At 41.6% G+C, this 14,008-nt stretch overlaps 1 protein-coding gene across 4 annotated transcripts; it reads left to right on the top strand.

The window, feature by feature from the left end:
• Window positions 1-1,565: 1,565 nt before the first annotated feature.
• u2af2b (U2 small nuclear RNA auxiliary factor 2b) lies at window positions 1,566-12,882 on the top strand. 4 transcript variants are annotated; one of them, XM_058404793.1, is made up of 12 exons: window positions 1,567-2,098; window positions 4,876-4,896; window positions 5,267-5,399; window positions 7,017-7,120; window positions 7,384-7,535; window positions 8,611-8,727; window positions 9,665-9,803; window positions 9,983-10,086; window positions 10,386-10,508; window positions 10,602-10,688; window positions 10,812-11,063; window positions 11,725-12,882. In XM_058404793.1, exons 1-12 carry the CDS (start codon window positions 2,050-2,052, stop codon window positions 11,857-11,859), a joined length of 1,416 nt encoding a protein of 471 aa, XP_058260776.1. In that variant the 5' UTR covers window positions 1,567-2,049; the 3' UTR covers window positions 11,860-12,882. The 4 variants fall into 4 exon arrangements, with proteins under 4 accessions (XP_058260777.1, XP_058260776.1, XP_058260779.1 ...); XM_058404795.1 differs by having other exon boundaries at window positions 1,568-2,098; window positions 10,007-10,086; XM_058404794.1 differs by lacking the exon at window positions 4,876-4,896 and having other exon boundaries at window positions 1,566-2,098.
• The last annotated feature ends 1,126 nt before the right edge of the window (window positions 12,883-14,008 follow it).

Raw genomic sequence — 14,008 nt, 5'->3', positions numbered from 1 at the left:
CACCTCTCTCTCTCCCTGTCTCTCTATCTCTCTCCCTGTCTCTCTCTCTCTGTCTCTCTATCTCTCTGTCTCTCCCCCTGTCTCTCTCTCTCTCCCTGTCTCTCTCTCTCTGTCTCTCCCCCTGTCTCTTTCTCTCTCTCCCTGTCTCTCTCTCTCCCTGTCTCTCTCTCTCCCTGTCTCTCTCTCTCCCTGTCTCTCTATCTCTCTCCCTGTCTCTCTCTCTCTCTCTCTCCCTGTCTCTCTATCTCTCTGTCTCTCCCCCTGTCTCTCTCTCTCTCCCTGTCTCTCTCTCTCCCTGTCTCTCTCTCTCTTTCCCTCTCTCTCTCCATCTCTCTCTCACTCTGTCTCTCTCTCTCTCCATCTCTCTCCCTCTCTCTCTCTTTCACTCTCTCTCTCCATCTCTCTCTCTCACTCTGTCTCTCTCTCTTTCCCTCTCTCTCCATCTCTCTCTCTCTCTCGTACTGTTTTTCTGACACAAGCTCATTTACATTAGTCACACCCACAAAACTCCATATAAGGTAAAGAACACGGACAGCTGGGAAACAATCGTTCAGAGTAAAACAGGTGGAAGTTATTTTGACTCACTGCTTCACCAGTAATAATATATAACACTATAAACAACAATAAGCGAAAGCTAAACCTTCCATCAGCTGAGGGTGTTTGTTTACGGCTTACGTTTATATGCCGCCATTTGTTTTTGTTTTGACTAATTAAAAGTGACTGATTCTCTCATCCATTTGAGGTTATTCATTTTTAAGGAGAGCTGAGACTAGATGTGGGCGTGTCCACATCAGTGACGTGACAAAGCTGACATGGATGAGTGAGTTTGGTGTGGAGGAACTTGACTGGCCTGCACAGAGTCCTGACCTCAATCCCATAGAACATCTTTGGGATGAATTAGACCTTCTTGTCCAACATCAGTGCCTGACCTCACAAATGCGCTTCTAGTGGAATGGTCAAAAATTCCCATAAACACACACCTTGTGGAAAACCCAGAAGAGTTGAAGCTGTTATAACTGCAAAGGGCGGGACAACTCCATGTTACATTCATGGAAAGGCAGACGCTCCAGTTTTGACCTGGCTCACAGTCTCCGCTCTAATTTAGGTCTTCTATGGGGTTGAGGTCAGGACTCTGTGCAGGCCAGTCAAGTTCCTCCACACCAAACTCACTCATCCATGTCTTTATGGACCTTGCTTTGGTCACTGGTGTGCAGTTGTCATGTTGGAACAGGAAGGGGTCATCCCCAAACTGTTCCCACAAGGTTGTCCAAAATGTCTCGGTATGAAGCTGAAGCATTAAGAGTTCCTTTGAAATGATTTGGAGGGGTGTCCCAAAACTTTTGGCAACGTAGTGTAATGGCTAACGATTATCGGTTGTAATGCCTCTCCGCGCCGTTAGATGGCACACGACTTCAGGTTGTGAACGCGAGACGCTGGGTGAAATACAAACGCACCACCACTTCCTGTGTAAGCGCACTAAGTAGGGTACGAACCCAAGGCCTTCCAGCGTTCACGCAAGTGCACTTAAATGCCCTAAACGCTGCCATTTTGGATTCGGCCACAATTTACTTCCGCCTGCGCAGAGAGAAACGAACCTGCTATAAACTAGCTACGTTGAGACACGGTCGCCTAGCTGGTATCGTATTTGTGCGGAGGATTATTACCGAGAACAGGAAACCGTTTCCTACTTTATTTAAACCTATACGTTAAAAAAAGGAAATTCAGCTGCATGTGCACGTAACTGCGTTTAGCTATAGCGCGTGTACGGTTGTTTTTGCGAGTGCTTCGTCTTGTTAGCCAGCCGTGTTAGCTAGTTAGCTAGCGATAGCTAACTTAGCAGAACGGTGGGGGGGAAAAAACTAAGAACGCGACATAAAGGGAAGTTTCTGTGCCGATAATCGTGCATGCAGGTTTGATAAACCCAGGTTTCTCCGTTTGGCCGAATGTTTCATAACAGACAAAGACATCTCATTTTTGAAGTAAGATAACGTGGTCGGCTAAAAGCTTTCACAGGTTTCACACGTTCCATTCATCCGCTGCGAATTCAAAATGTCGGAGTTTGACGAATTTGAGAGGCAACTGACCGAAAACAAACAAGGTTTGTATCAGCTAGCACGTTTCACTAGCACTGAATTTCACTGATTTGCATTTCTTCTCTTCTCCTGACGCATATAAGGTGCAAGAAGAGATCGTTAAAAATATGACATTAATGCTAAATGCCCTGCTAAACAGGCGATGGGGGGGATTTCGAATCTTTTCAGTGAGTCGAATCATTTTGTTTCGGCTCATCCATAGGAATCGACTCCCGATTCGGCTCAGCCAAAAGGACAAAGGTGGTTTTGAAATGAAATTTTGCTCTTAACTTTTAAATGTTAATAAAATTGCATAGTATTTCAAGACATTTATCATATATATGCATACACATTATAAATGTGCGTTGAAGAACAGGAAAGGAATCCCTTTAATGAGCTTGTGCCTGTGTCTTTTTTTATTAAGGAGATTAATTTCCATTCATCTCTCCTCGCTTATATAGTGCAGCAGTGCAGGTGGACCGTCGCCATCATACATCAGTCTTTATTCACACAGCTGAGAGTCAAACACACGTCTCGGGATTCACGCTCAGACCCTGATCTCCATGGGGGCGTATTGATTAAATGACGCTGCAGGAGGAACAGCGGTGTACAGGAGTCCCGAAAGGCCCAGAGTTATTTCTTTTTGTTTTTGTGATCAAGACTTATTTTTCTCATGAAATGCATTAGGCTTACATACCATCCAACGTGGATGAGCGTGTCAGGTACTTTACTTTAATCAGGGACTGAACTAAGTAAGGAAAGAAAGACAACAGGTGACGCAGTTATATAAAATATAAAAATATAATATAAAAAGGTGGTGTGACGCAGTGTGTCTCTACGACCTGAAGAGTGTTATTTGGATATAACAACATTTTGGAGCGTGTCAAACTACAGATATTTGCCAATTTATTACTGAACATGTCTTTAGTTTGTTGTTAGATTTAATATTAGAAGGGAGTTCCTGTTCTCCCGTGTTATAGCCGCTATAAACACTCAATCTCGCAATTTAGTTAAAATGTAAATGTTAAAAGCTTTCAAAAGTCACTGCATCCACGATTGTTAGTGTTGAAGACTAAAAAGCTAAGTTTTTTTTTTTTTTTTAAATAAAATGCAGTTCTGTAATTGAAGTCCCCATGCATGAGCGGTCAGTATAGAGACAATTGTATATCAAAAGGAGTGTGTTCACGTTACAACCAGAACGACAATATAAAACCTCCTGACCAATCAGATTTGAGAATTAAACTGCGCCGTGGTTTAAAAGAAACGGCTGGCGCAGTGGTAGTTATCGCTTTACGTCTCCAAGGGTTTGATCCCGAGTGCAGGAGACACTGGAAGAAGCAAGTCCTGCACGGTCTTCCTAAATTTTTGTGCATCACCGAAGATTTTGTGGCATCGTTTGAAACCGGTGCGGTGACCATGGAGTTCGGCTAGGGTTTCCCCCCGACTTCCTCTTCAGGATCGGTAAAGACATCTCTTTATCCGTCCGTCTGTTTGTGAATGTCAGCCATTGTTCAGTGTTTGTTCAGGGTTGCTTGAGAAGCTAACTCTGAAGTGCACTGACACTGTATCGGATACTTTCCCAGCCAATCCGTGAGCCTGCGCCTTCTCCATGGTTACTGCTCAAGTTTCGAGCGATGTCGCACAATCTCCGGCAATGCACAAAAAATCGGGAAGACCACGCAGGACTTGCTTCTCTTGTGATCTCAGGAAAACAAAAGTTATTTTTTAAGAGATGAAGTTAGATCGGCATGGCCGTGATCGTCTTGCGCTCGTATGTTGGGACTGCAGTAATCACATCCTGTTTTCACCATTTGTCATGTGGGCGACTTCTATTGTGTAATCCCAGTAATTAATCTCATTAATTAAAACTGACTGGCGTTGACGCTGATCACCTGCTTAAGATCACCGCAGTGTCCGTGATGGTGTAGCTGCAGATTTCTGACCGGCTTTCTCCAGTGACTGATACTAAACTGGAAATTGTCCAGCACTCGCTAACATAATTAAGAGACACGGACGGATGGATTTACTTTACCGATCCTGAAGAGGAGAAATTTGAGGCGAAATCTAGAGTAACTCCACAAAGTCACCCGAACTCAGGATCGAACCCAAGAGCTCGGAGTCTCAAAGCGGTTGCCGCCCCAGATATTTCCTCTCTCGTTAGTTCAGGATTTAAGACCATTTATGATTAATCATGCATTTCAATATCATGAGAAAAATAAGTTTTTATCTTGAGTAAATAGCTTTTGAGTTCATAAGAAGCATAAGTCGAGAGATAACGGTACAGAAATATAAAAATAACTCGTGGCCTTACGGGATTTCCGTAGAGATGAGATGTAATTACTGCAGAATCATGATGACTGGTATAATGACGGCGTGCTACATGATTACAGAAAATAACTTTACTGATCTTGAGATAACTGGACAGTTAAAAGAGATTCCTTCTGGCCTTTCTGGACCTCTGTAGCTTTGCCTACACCTATCAAAAAATAAATAAACAAGCTCGTATATGCAGGTCGGATCTCGGCGTTCGTCGAAATGAACCGAGGTGTTCTATATATAATTACGTAACGAGGCACAGAGTTTTCTCTTAACGATGTACCTGTAATTAATGTGTGTTGAAATGACTTAAATACAGTGTATTTGCAGGATTGTGCTGTGTTGAGTTGCTGTGTTTGACCAGGTTTTTCATGTCACTACACCAAGTCAGCGCAGCCGTGACCTGTTTGGTTTTTTAAAAAGAAAAAAAGAAGAGCAAAAGTTTTGGCACCCATCTGATTCTCACTCTCGTTCTCTTTCAATACAGGTGACGGCGTTAACGGCCATGGTGGGTATCAGTTTGGCGCGCTCACTTATCCAGTGCTCAGTAACACAAATACAATAACTTTTTTTAACCTTTCTGTTTTCTATGTCTTATGTTAAAAAAAAAAAAAAAACCATAAATAAATACACTATGCCAAATTTTTTGCATTCATTTACATGCACACATTTTAAGCTTTTCTAGTCTAGGGCACAGGCAGGTCTTCTTTGTCTCTTTTGTTTCTGCTGCTGCTTCTCTCGGTTCTTCTGTCCTCCACAGCATTATATTTCCTCCGGTCTGCCTTCAGCTAGGTGTATTGTTGTGACCTCTCCCTGTAAGTTTGGCGACATCATCTTCCTGCTGTCTCAATCCTGCTTGCTCTCTTGCCTCTCTTTAGAGCGGGACAAAGAGAATAGGCACAGGCGCCGGAGCGGCTCCCGTAGCCGCAGTCGCGAGAGGAAGAGGAGGAGCAGGGAGAGGAGGAGCAGGGAACGACGCAGCAGCAGCAAAGACCGCAGGCATAGACGCAGGTGAGACAGGAAGTAGACACCGTTAGCAAGACCTTCGAATAATTCGTGCATGTCTGACGCTTCCAGCGTGTCGATACACATCTTAGAAAATAACTTCAGCTTGTCGCTGGGTTTATTTTTGAGTCTCTGCTCTAGTCACATTTTTTTCTCTTAATTTAATGCTTTTAATAATTGGCTTTTTTATTACACCAGGCATGACAGAATTTCATTTATTGTTGTACAAAATACATTTAAGGGAAAGTGGCTTCTCTGAGGCCAAGCATGATTTTTTTTTTTTTTTTTTTTTCCATTTAATATTCATTATGAGCTCTAACTCCTCTTACACATTTGGTGCTAGCAGCAGAGGTAAAGGCACTGAGAGCATGAAGCCTGCAGCCTTTCATTCATTTAATCGGCATGAACTCTACACTTTCACACTACCCAGAATTCACAGCAGATCTGTAGCGTGGCCGTCAGAAAGTAGTTACTGGAGCGCTGTATCTACACTATATTGCCAAAAGTTTTGGGACACCCCTCCAAATCATCAAATTCAGGGGTTGGGCTCGGCCCCTTAGTTCCAGTGAGAGGAACTCTTAATGCTTCAACATTCTGGACAATTTCGTGCTCTGTGGGAATAGTTTGGGGATGACCCCTTCCTGTTCCAACATGACTGCACACCAGTGACCAAAGCAAGGTCCATAAAGACATGGATGAGTGAGTTTGGTGTGGAGGAACTTCAGAGTCCTGACCTCAACCCCATAGAACACCTTTGGGATGAATTAGAGTGGAGACTGAGAGCCAGGCCTTCACGTTTAACATCGGTGCCTGACCTCACAAAGACCGCTGCATGAAGCACCTGTGTTGAAATGTGCGAGATGAACACGATTGTTCAGTTACATTTGTCAATTTGCTTTTACCCTGGACATCAGACAGCAGTTTGATCAGTGACAGCGTGAGTTTATTTAATTTTTCAGGGTACAATTAACCACTAAACAATCTTTCCATGTTAATAACATCAGTTTGAAATCAGCATGAAATGCATCTGACAAGAATATTATCAAAATAGCATGATTATAGAAAAAAATGATAAATCCTGGTCTACTGTTCTTGCCGTATTCAGTCCCTCCAGGATTTCCCTTTTTTCTGATTGTTGCAGAATCTCATGGAGTTTGTTTGATTTTTGCAGTAATTTCTTCGATCACAGAAATCCTGGAGGGACTGGGATGAGGATGTGTTGATATTGCAATGGTTTGAATATGATGCTACAAAATAAGTGCTAAATGTCTCTCATGAAGCCTGTATGAGGCTTTATAGTGTCTCATATAGTGGCTGTAGTGTATGGTCTCAAGTCTGCTACACAGATGCAGGAGCAGTCGTTGTGTATAAATGAGTTTTGTGACTATTTTTTAGTGCGAGAGGTCAATATCCACTGACCAATAACGGGGATTAAAATTAGGGTTTGTATATCAATGTCTTAGTCAATTACATCATGATACAATTTTCTGACAGTTTTGTTATTATTATTAATGGCAAACTAATTGGACCTGAATGGAAGCTTAAGTTTTCTTTTATTATTAATTTTTGGGTGAACTGTTTATATTATAAATATTTATACATAAACTTTATCTCTCGATTCAGCCGTTCTCCACCGAGGGAGAAGAAGAAGAAAATCAAAAAGTACTGGGACGTCCCCCCGCCCGGTTTTGAGCACATCACGCCGATGCAGTACAAGGCCATGCAGGGTGAGTGAAACACGTTTAACGGCTTTCTTTCTTTATCTGACATTTTCTGTCATGTTTATAAATTTCCTGATATTTACTTTTCTCTGCTTTCGTCAGTAGTTTTAATATCTTTTTGTTTATTTACCTTTTTTAATCTATTTTCTGCTCAAGCGTGCTAGTTTGACACCATATGTTTGACCTTCTCCCAAACTCCAACTCTGTCGTATTGTCCAGTCATCGTCCTCATTTCATCACTGTTCTCTCTCTGTATCTAAATGTTACAGCTGCTGGTCAGATTCCTGCCACAGCACTGCTGCCCACTATGACTCCAGATGGACTGGCCGTAACACCCACTCCAGTGCCTGTAGTAGGCAGCCAGATGACCCGCCAGGCTCGGAGGCTTTATGTGGGCAACATCCCTTTTGGGATCACAGAGGTAAGTTGGATTACACTGCATCGATTGAACACCGTGAAACTCCTGCACACAGAGCCCTGACTCTGAATCACTGAACCCCATCAATGTCTGATCACAGCAAAGCAGACATGTCCTCTACTATAGACAGTTTCTATAGTTCTATAGTTTATTGAACCAACTTGAACATCTTTGCTCACCACAATGCTTTTTATATATATATATATATTTTTAAATGAGTAATTCATACTTGTAAGCCAGTAAAGTGCAGATTACATAATCATTACATTTTCACATCACAACTAATACATATAAATATATAATATCTTTGTCTTAACTGTTTATAATACTCTATACACCGGTCAGGCATAACATTATGAGCAGTGACCAGTGAAGTGAATAAGACTGATCTCCTCATCATGGCACCTGTTAGTGGGTGGGATATATTAGGCAGCAAGTGAACATTTTGTCCTCAAAGTTGATGTTAGAAGCAGGAAAAATGGACAAGCGTAAGGATTTGAGCGAGTTTGATGAAGGGCCAAATTGTGATGGCTAGACCATTGGATCAGAACTCTCCAAAACTGCAGCTCTTGTGGGGTGTTCCCGGTCTGCAGTGGTCAGTATCTATCAAAAGTATCCTTTTAAGTCCTGTAAGTATCCTGTACTTAAAGGATCTGCTGCTAACATCTTGGTGCCAGATCCCACAGTACACCTTCAGGGATCTCCTGGAGTCCATACCTCGATAGGTCAGGGCTGTTCTGGCAGCAAAAGTGGGACCAACACAATATTAGGCAGGTGGTCATAATGTTATGCCTGATCATTGTATACCTTAAGAATACATACCTAGAAAATAATTAGACCCAGTGAACAAGATCAATGTTCATGCTTACAAGGTACCCTTTTAAGCAAGCACATGGGTTTGGTGGGGAATTTATATTTATAGTGTTTTTATAGTTGTTTTTCTTTCAGCATCTTCACCTTCACTTTTTAAGCGAACTCTACGTTCATATCATTATCCTCTATTCCGTACTGCTGTGTGAATCATACATAGGCTATGAAGTTTCACATCCTGTTAATGCTTCATCCTCATAACCCTCAGGAGTCAATGATGGACTTCTTCAACGCTCAGATGAGACTAGGGGGTCTTATTCAGGCTCCCGGAAACCCCGTCCTTGCTGTCCAGATTAACCAGGATAAGAACTTTGCTTTCCTTGAGGTAGGATGGATTCTCTCACACACTTATTCCCATGGTTAAAAATTCTATATTCATATATTCCTTTTTTTTTAATGAACCTTTATTAAACACAGGCTCAAATACATAGTGCAGAATCTTCATCTGCCTTAAGTGTAGTGAAACATCATCACACCAAGGCTTTGATTTGTTCTGGATCAGAGTCTTAGGTTGTTGTCACACCTTTTGTTGCTGAGTATGAATGATAATTCAGCAAAATCTTTGAAATGAATCCATTTTATAATAAATAATTAAATGAAATAAAAAGCAGAAACATGTTATGTGCAGGTTGGAAAGCTTTTGAAGAAAAAGGTGAACAAACCATTGAGTGTATGAAGAAATCAGGAAAATAACTTGAACATCCTTTGGCTCCTGTTGTTGCCTTACAGGACAGTTTAGCAGCTCACATCTACAGAAAAATAAAAATCCAGAAACAAGATTCAGAGTCGAATGTCCCGGGTGATCTGACCACAAGTGATCCAATCACCGAGATTCATTACTGTTCACATTTGTCATTATAAATGTGTCTCCTCTGACTACCTGTGATCAGATTTTGTTCATTGTTCCTGCTGGAGGAAGTCTGTCGTGCTGCATGTCTCCCAGATAACCTCCGGTTTCAGGAGTGTGATCGCTGTGGTGTTACCTGCTCAAGCAAACTGCAGTGTGGGTGTAATCTCACCAGGGTTTGATTCATTTTGACTAAACACTTCATTTCTGAAGGCAACCTTGGACAATTTTATTTTTATTTTATTTTTTTTTACACCCCAAAGGTTTGTAGAGAAAAACGGCACAGATCTACTAAGATCATATCTACAACAAAACAAGTCAGGGATAAAGTCCTGTAATCGTGCTTGGAATATTACTTTTCTGAAGTTGGCAACTTTAAAGTATAATAAATTAATGATCTCGCTGCCTGTTGTAGCTGCGCTCAGTGGATGAAACCACACAGGCAATGGCATTTGATGGCATCATATTCCAAGGCCAGAGTCTGAAGATACGCCGGCCACACGATTACCAGCCGCTGCCAGGCATGAGCGAGAATCCCAGCGTCTATGTTCCAGGTGAGTGTACTGGACAATTACAGCATGTATCTTGGACATTAGCTTCTTGTATAATAAGAGACAGCGAAAGATGTCTTTAGACCATGCATTTACCTGATTAATAATATGACATAATTGTTTTTCAGACGAACCTTGAATTCAGATGAAGTTGACATTCTCTATATAATTCTTTTGGTTAGGACATTGTGAATTTTCATTTTCAGGAGTGGTGTCTACTGTAGTCCCTGACTCTGCTCATAAGCTTTTCATTGGAGGTCTGCCCAACTATCTGAGCGATGACCAGGTCGGTTTGCGCTTTATTAGAATTACACAATATACAGCTGATGTAACTGAACAGAAAAAAAAAACAATGAAGAATCTTTCTCCCTTTGAGTTTTGAGTTAATTTTGGTAAATAATAATTCGAGACTCAATCTTGTCTTTTTTTTTTTTTTTTCTTTTTTTTTTCCTCCTTTCTTTTTTTTTATTGACATGACTGGTTTCAACAGGCGTTTTCTCTAATCCTCATTGGCTCTTTGAAACATACAACTTGGAACAAAGAAAGGACTTCACCACCATCTCTGCCACCTGTTTTATATTTTAGGTTAAAGAGTTGTTGACGTCCTTTGGGCCTTTAAAGGCGTTCAACCTCGTGAAGGACAGTGCTACAGGACTCTCCAAAGGCTATGCCTTCTGCGAATACGTTGATGTCAATCTTAACGATCAGGTGTGTGGATGCATTTATTAGAGGATACTCAACACGCATGTTTAAGTGTGTTTCAGTTCATGTTAATTAGAAGTGTGTGTGTTTGTACTTCAGGCTATTGCAGGACTAAATGGGATGCAGTTAGGAGATAAGAAGCTCTTGGTCCAGAGAGCAAGTGTAGGAGCCAAGAACGCAACTCTGGTGAGGAAAAAATAAAAATTTGACCTTTTTTCCCCCCCTTGGTTTTATTCCCCCACCTCTTCTGTTTTCTCTACCCCATGAATTTTTGTCTCATCTGTCAATCTCTTGTCTCTCAAATTCTAGACCAGCATAAACGAGACCCCGGTGACGCTGCAGGTCCCAGGCCTGATGAACAGCTCTATGAATCAGATGGGTGGAATTCCCACTGAGGTTCTGTGCCTCATGAACATGGTGGCTCCAGAGGAACTCCTGGATGACGAGGAGTATGAGGAGATTGTGGAGGACGTCAGGGATGAGTGCTCCAAATACGGTCAGGTCAAGAGCATCGAGATCCCTCGTCCTGTCGATGGCCTGGAAATTCCTGGAACTGGAAAGGTACTTTGCACTGCTCTTCTTGGTCTATTTAAATTACACTGATAAAGAAAATTTTAATTATTATTTCCTAATCGATTTTACTACCAGATTTTTAAAAGGCGTTGGGTTTTTGTTTTTTGCACTTTTACACCCTTATCATTTTATTCATACGATGAACCAAATTTTCATGTTTGTTTTTCACTCACTTCTTATTTTTCTGTCAATTCTGTTGCAACACCGCCCTCAGTTACACGTGCTCACGTCAATTGGGTAAACCTCTGACGTGTTTGCAGGCGTATTTCAGCCAGACCTCTGAACCAGGCCTTACAAACGCATGGCTGCATTCTTTCTCCCTTTCTGTCTGGACTAAGAAGTGCATATCGCCTCCTAATGGACAGAAAGAGAAATGTTTGCCTGCAGCTCTCAGAAGCACGAATTGTCAAATGACTTTAGATAATTATCATTAACACCTAAAGATGAAAGCCTTGCCAATTTATTATGGAGCAGTCACATCCGGTGATATTTTTCTTCTCGTTTTCTGCTCAGAATCTTCTCATTTTTTGGGAGATCATAAATGAAATCTAGCAGAGAAAACTTGTAGCGAGATAAAAACATATCTGACGACAAATGATCACCGCCTCACTGTAACGATACACCATCCTGTGTTTTCTGCTTGTTGCAGATCTTCGTGGAGTTCACAACAGTTTTCGACTCCCAGAAAGCCATGCAAGCCTTGACGGGGAGGAAGTTTGCCAATCGAGTGGTTGTGACCAAATACTGCGACCCTGATGCCTACCACCGCCGAGATTTCGGCTAGATCCGTCCGCACAGGAGCGGAGCGTCGAGACGAGGAGTGTGTGGCGTAGAAGAAACCCAATGAAAGGCTGTATTATGATAGAGTGAATGGAGGGGGGGTCTTTTCTTGTAGTGCAAGGTGGCATTTCATGTTTTCTGTTTTGTTTTGGTTTTTTTTTTGTTTTTTGTTTTTTTTAAAAGCAAAATTAGCTTTGGCGCAATGAGTTTGCATTTTAATAAAGCAGGGAGTATTAATTGAATTTATTAATTTGTTTCATGGCTTATTGAACAAAATTAAGAGTTGTTTGGGGGTGGGAGGGGGGTTACAGTTCATAATGCTTCTAAAACCACAGAATATTGTCAGTGGCATGAGTGAAGGAAATAAATTGCTTCCTGTCACTTCACATTGATCCCTCGATCGTCATAAAAACTTTGCTGTTGGTGACCTAACCACCTTGATCCTACTACACTCAATTTTTCAGTCTTTTTATCTCTGAAATTAGTTTAGTTCAACTGTGTGTTAGTTTATATCCAGCTCTGTCTGTCCTGTTTCCAGTACACATGACTGCCTCTTATATTGGTAATGTAACTTCAAGTCTAGCATGGCACCTTTGTGTCTCTCTCTGTGTGAACATAACCCTCTTTTGATAATAAACTTAGTGAGAATTTGAAAAAATTCATCAGTGGCGTTCCTTCTTGTAATCCTCAGCAGATTACAGTCATTTACATGTTAAGAGAAGAAATGACTTGTAGGGAAAGAGCTACAAATTGAACCCTGAAACTGCAGTCTACGATACCTGTAATGAATTTCGTTTGTTTGAAAATAATCTTCATACTTTATGTCCAGACGTTACTTATTTGAGGCCTGCGATGGAGAAAAAATATGGATTCTGGGCTAACGGATGCAGGAAAAATAAAATAAATACTAGGTTTGCTTGACTTCTCACTTTTACTTTTCTTAAGTAGTTTAATGTAAGTTTTAAGCACACTGTGGTATTTGTTTTAACAATGCTGTGTAAATAAAGATCTCACAGATTTCACTTGATAGTGGCATCCGTTCATTAAAACAGCTAAATTAAATACATTCTGACCTTTCAGGCTGGTGAACGAACACACACACACACACACCCTGATCAGGCATAACATTATGACCACCTGCCTAATATTGTGTTGGTCCTACTTTTGCTATAAAAACAGCCCTGACATGTCGAGGCATGGACTCCACTAGATCCCTGAAGGTGTGCTGTGGGATCTGCCACCAAAAGCAAATTCTTTAAGTCCTGTAAGTTGTGAGGTGGGGCCTGCACGGATCAAACTTGTTTGTCCAGGACATCCCTCAGATGCTGGATTGGATTGAGATCTGGGGAATTTGGAGGCGGAGTCAACACCTCAAACAGGTTGCTGTGGTCATCAAACTATTCCTGAACCCTTTTTGCTTTGTGGCACGGCGCATTATCCTGCTGAAAGAGGCCACAGCCATCAGGGATTAGCGTTTCCATGAAAGGGTGTACATGGTCTGTAACAATGCTTAGGTAGGACACCCTACAAGAGCTGCAGTTTAGGAGATGCTCTGATCCAGTGGTCAAGCCATCACAATTGACCTTTGTCAATCTCAAATCCTTACACTTGTCCATTTTTCCTGCTTCTAACACATTAACCCTGAGGACAAAATCAGTCAACTTGCTGCCTAATATATCCCACCCACTAACAGGTGCCATGATGAGATAATCAGTGTTATTCACTTCACCCCTCAGGTATCATAATGTTATGCCTGATCGGTGTGTATATAATTCTTCCAGGATCATGGTGCTAGGTAAAACACAGGACTAAGGACTAAGTCCATGTGTGTAAACCTACACAAAAACAGTGCAAGACAGGAGACAATACAGTAGTGCGCACAGAGCAGCACTGACCAGTAAACAGTTCTGTAAAGATGCTTCAGTTGTAAACATTTGTAAACATAAGACAGTTAGCAGGCATTTTGTCGCAGCATCAAAAAAGTGGTGTACAGAAATTGCAGTGTGAGTGCAGAGAAGTACATGTGTGTGTTTGTGCTGGTGATGGTTTGTCCAGTCTCTTGAAATTCAGAAGTCTGATGGATTGGTGGAAGAAACTGTTACACGGGACTGAATGCTTCAGGAGGGTGAAGAGTGTGTGTGAGGGGAGCATGG

Source organism: Hemibagrus wyckioides, linkage group LG12 (assembly GCF_019097595.1).
Source record: "Hemibagrus wyckioides isolate EC202008001 linkage group LG12, SWU_Hwy_1.0, whole genome shotgun sequence".
Lineage (NCBI taxonomy): Eukaryota > Metazoa > Chordata > Actinopteri > Siluriformes > Bagridae > Hemibagrus > Hemibagrus wyckioides.
The sequence above is the reverse complement of the archived record's forward strand: the minus strand, read 5'-3'. Positions and strand labels throughout refer to the sequence as shown.

Coding starts and splice junctions, on each gene's coding strand:
- u2af2b (XM_058404793.1), top strand. CDS start 2,050: ATGTCGGAGTTTGACGAATTTGAGAGGCAACTGACCGAAAACAAACAA. Junction 4,897..5,266: donor TGACGGCGTTAACGGCCATG/GTGGGTATCAGT, acceptor GCCTCTCTTTAG/AGCGGGACAAAGAGAATAGG. Junction 7,121..7,383: donor GCAGTACAAGGCCATGCAGG/GTGAGTGAAACA, acceptor TAAATGTTACAG/CTGCTGGTCAGATTCCTGCC.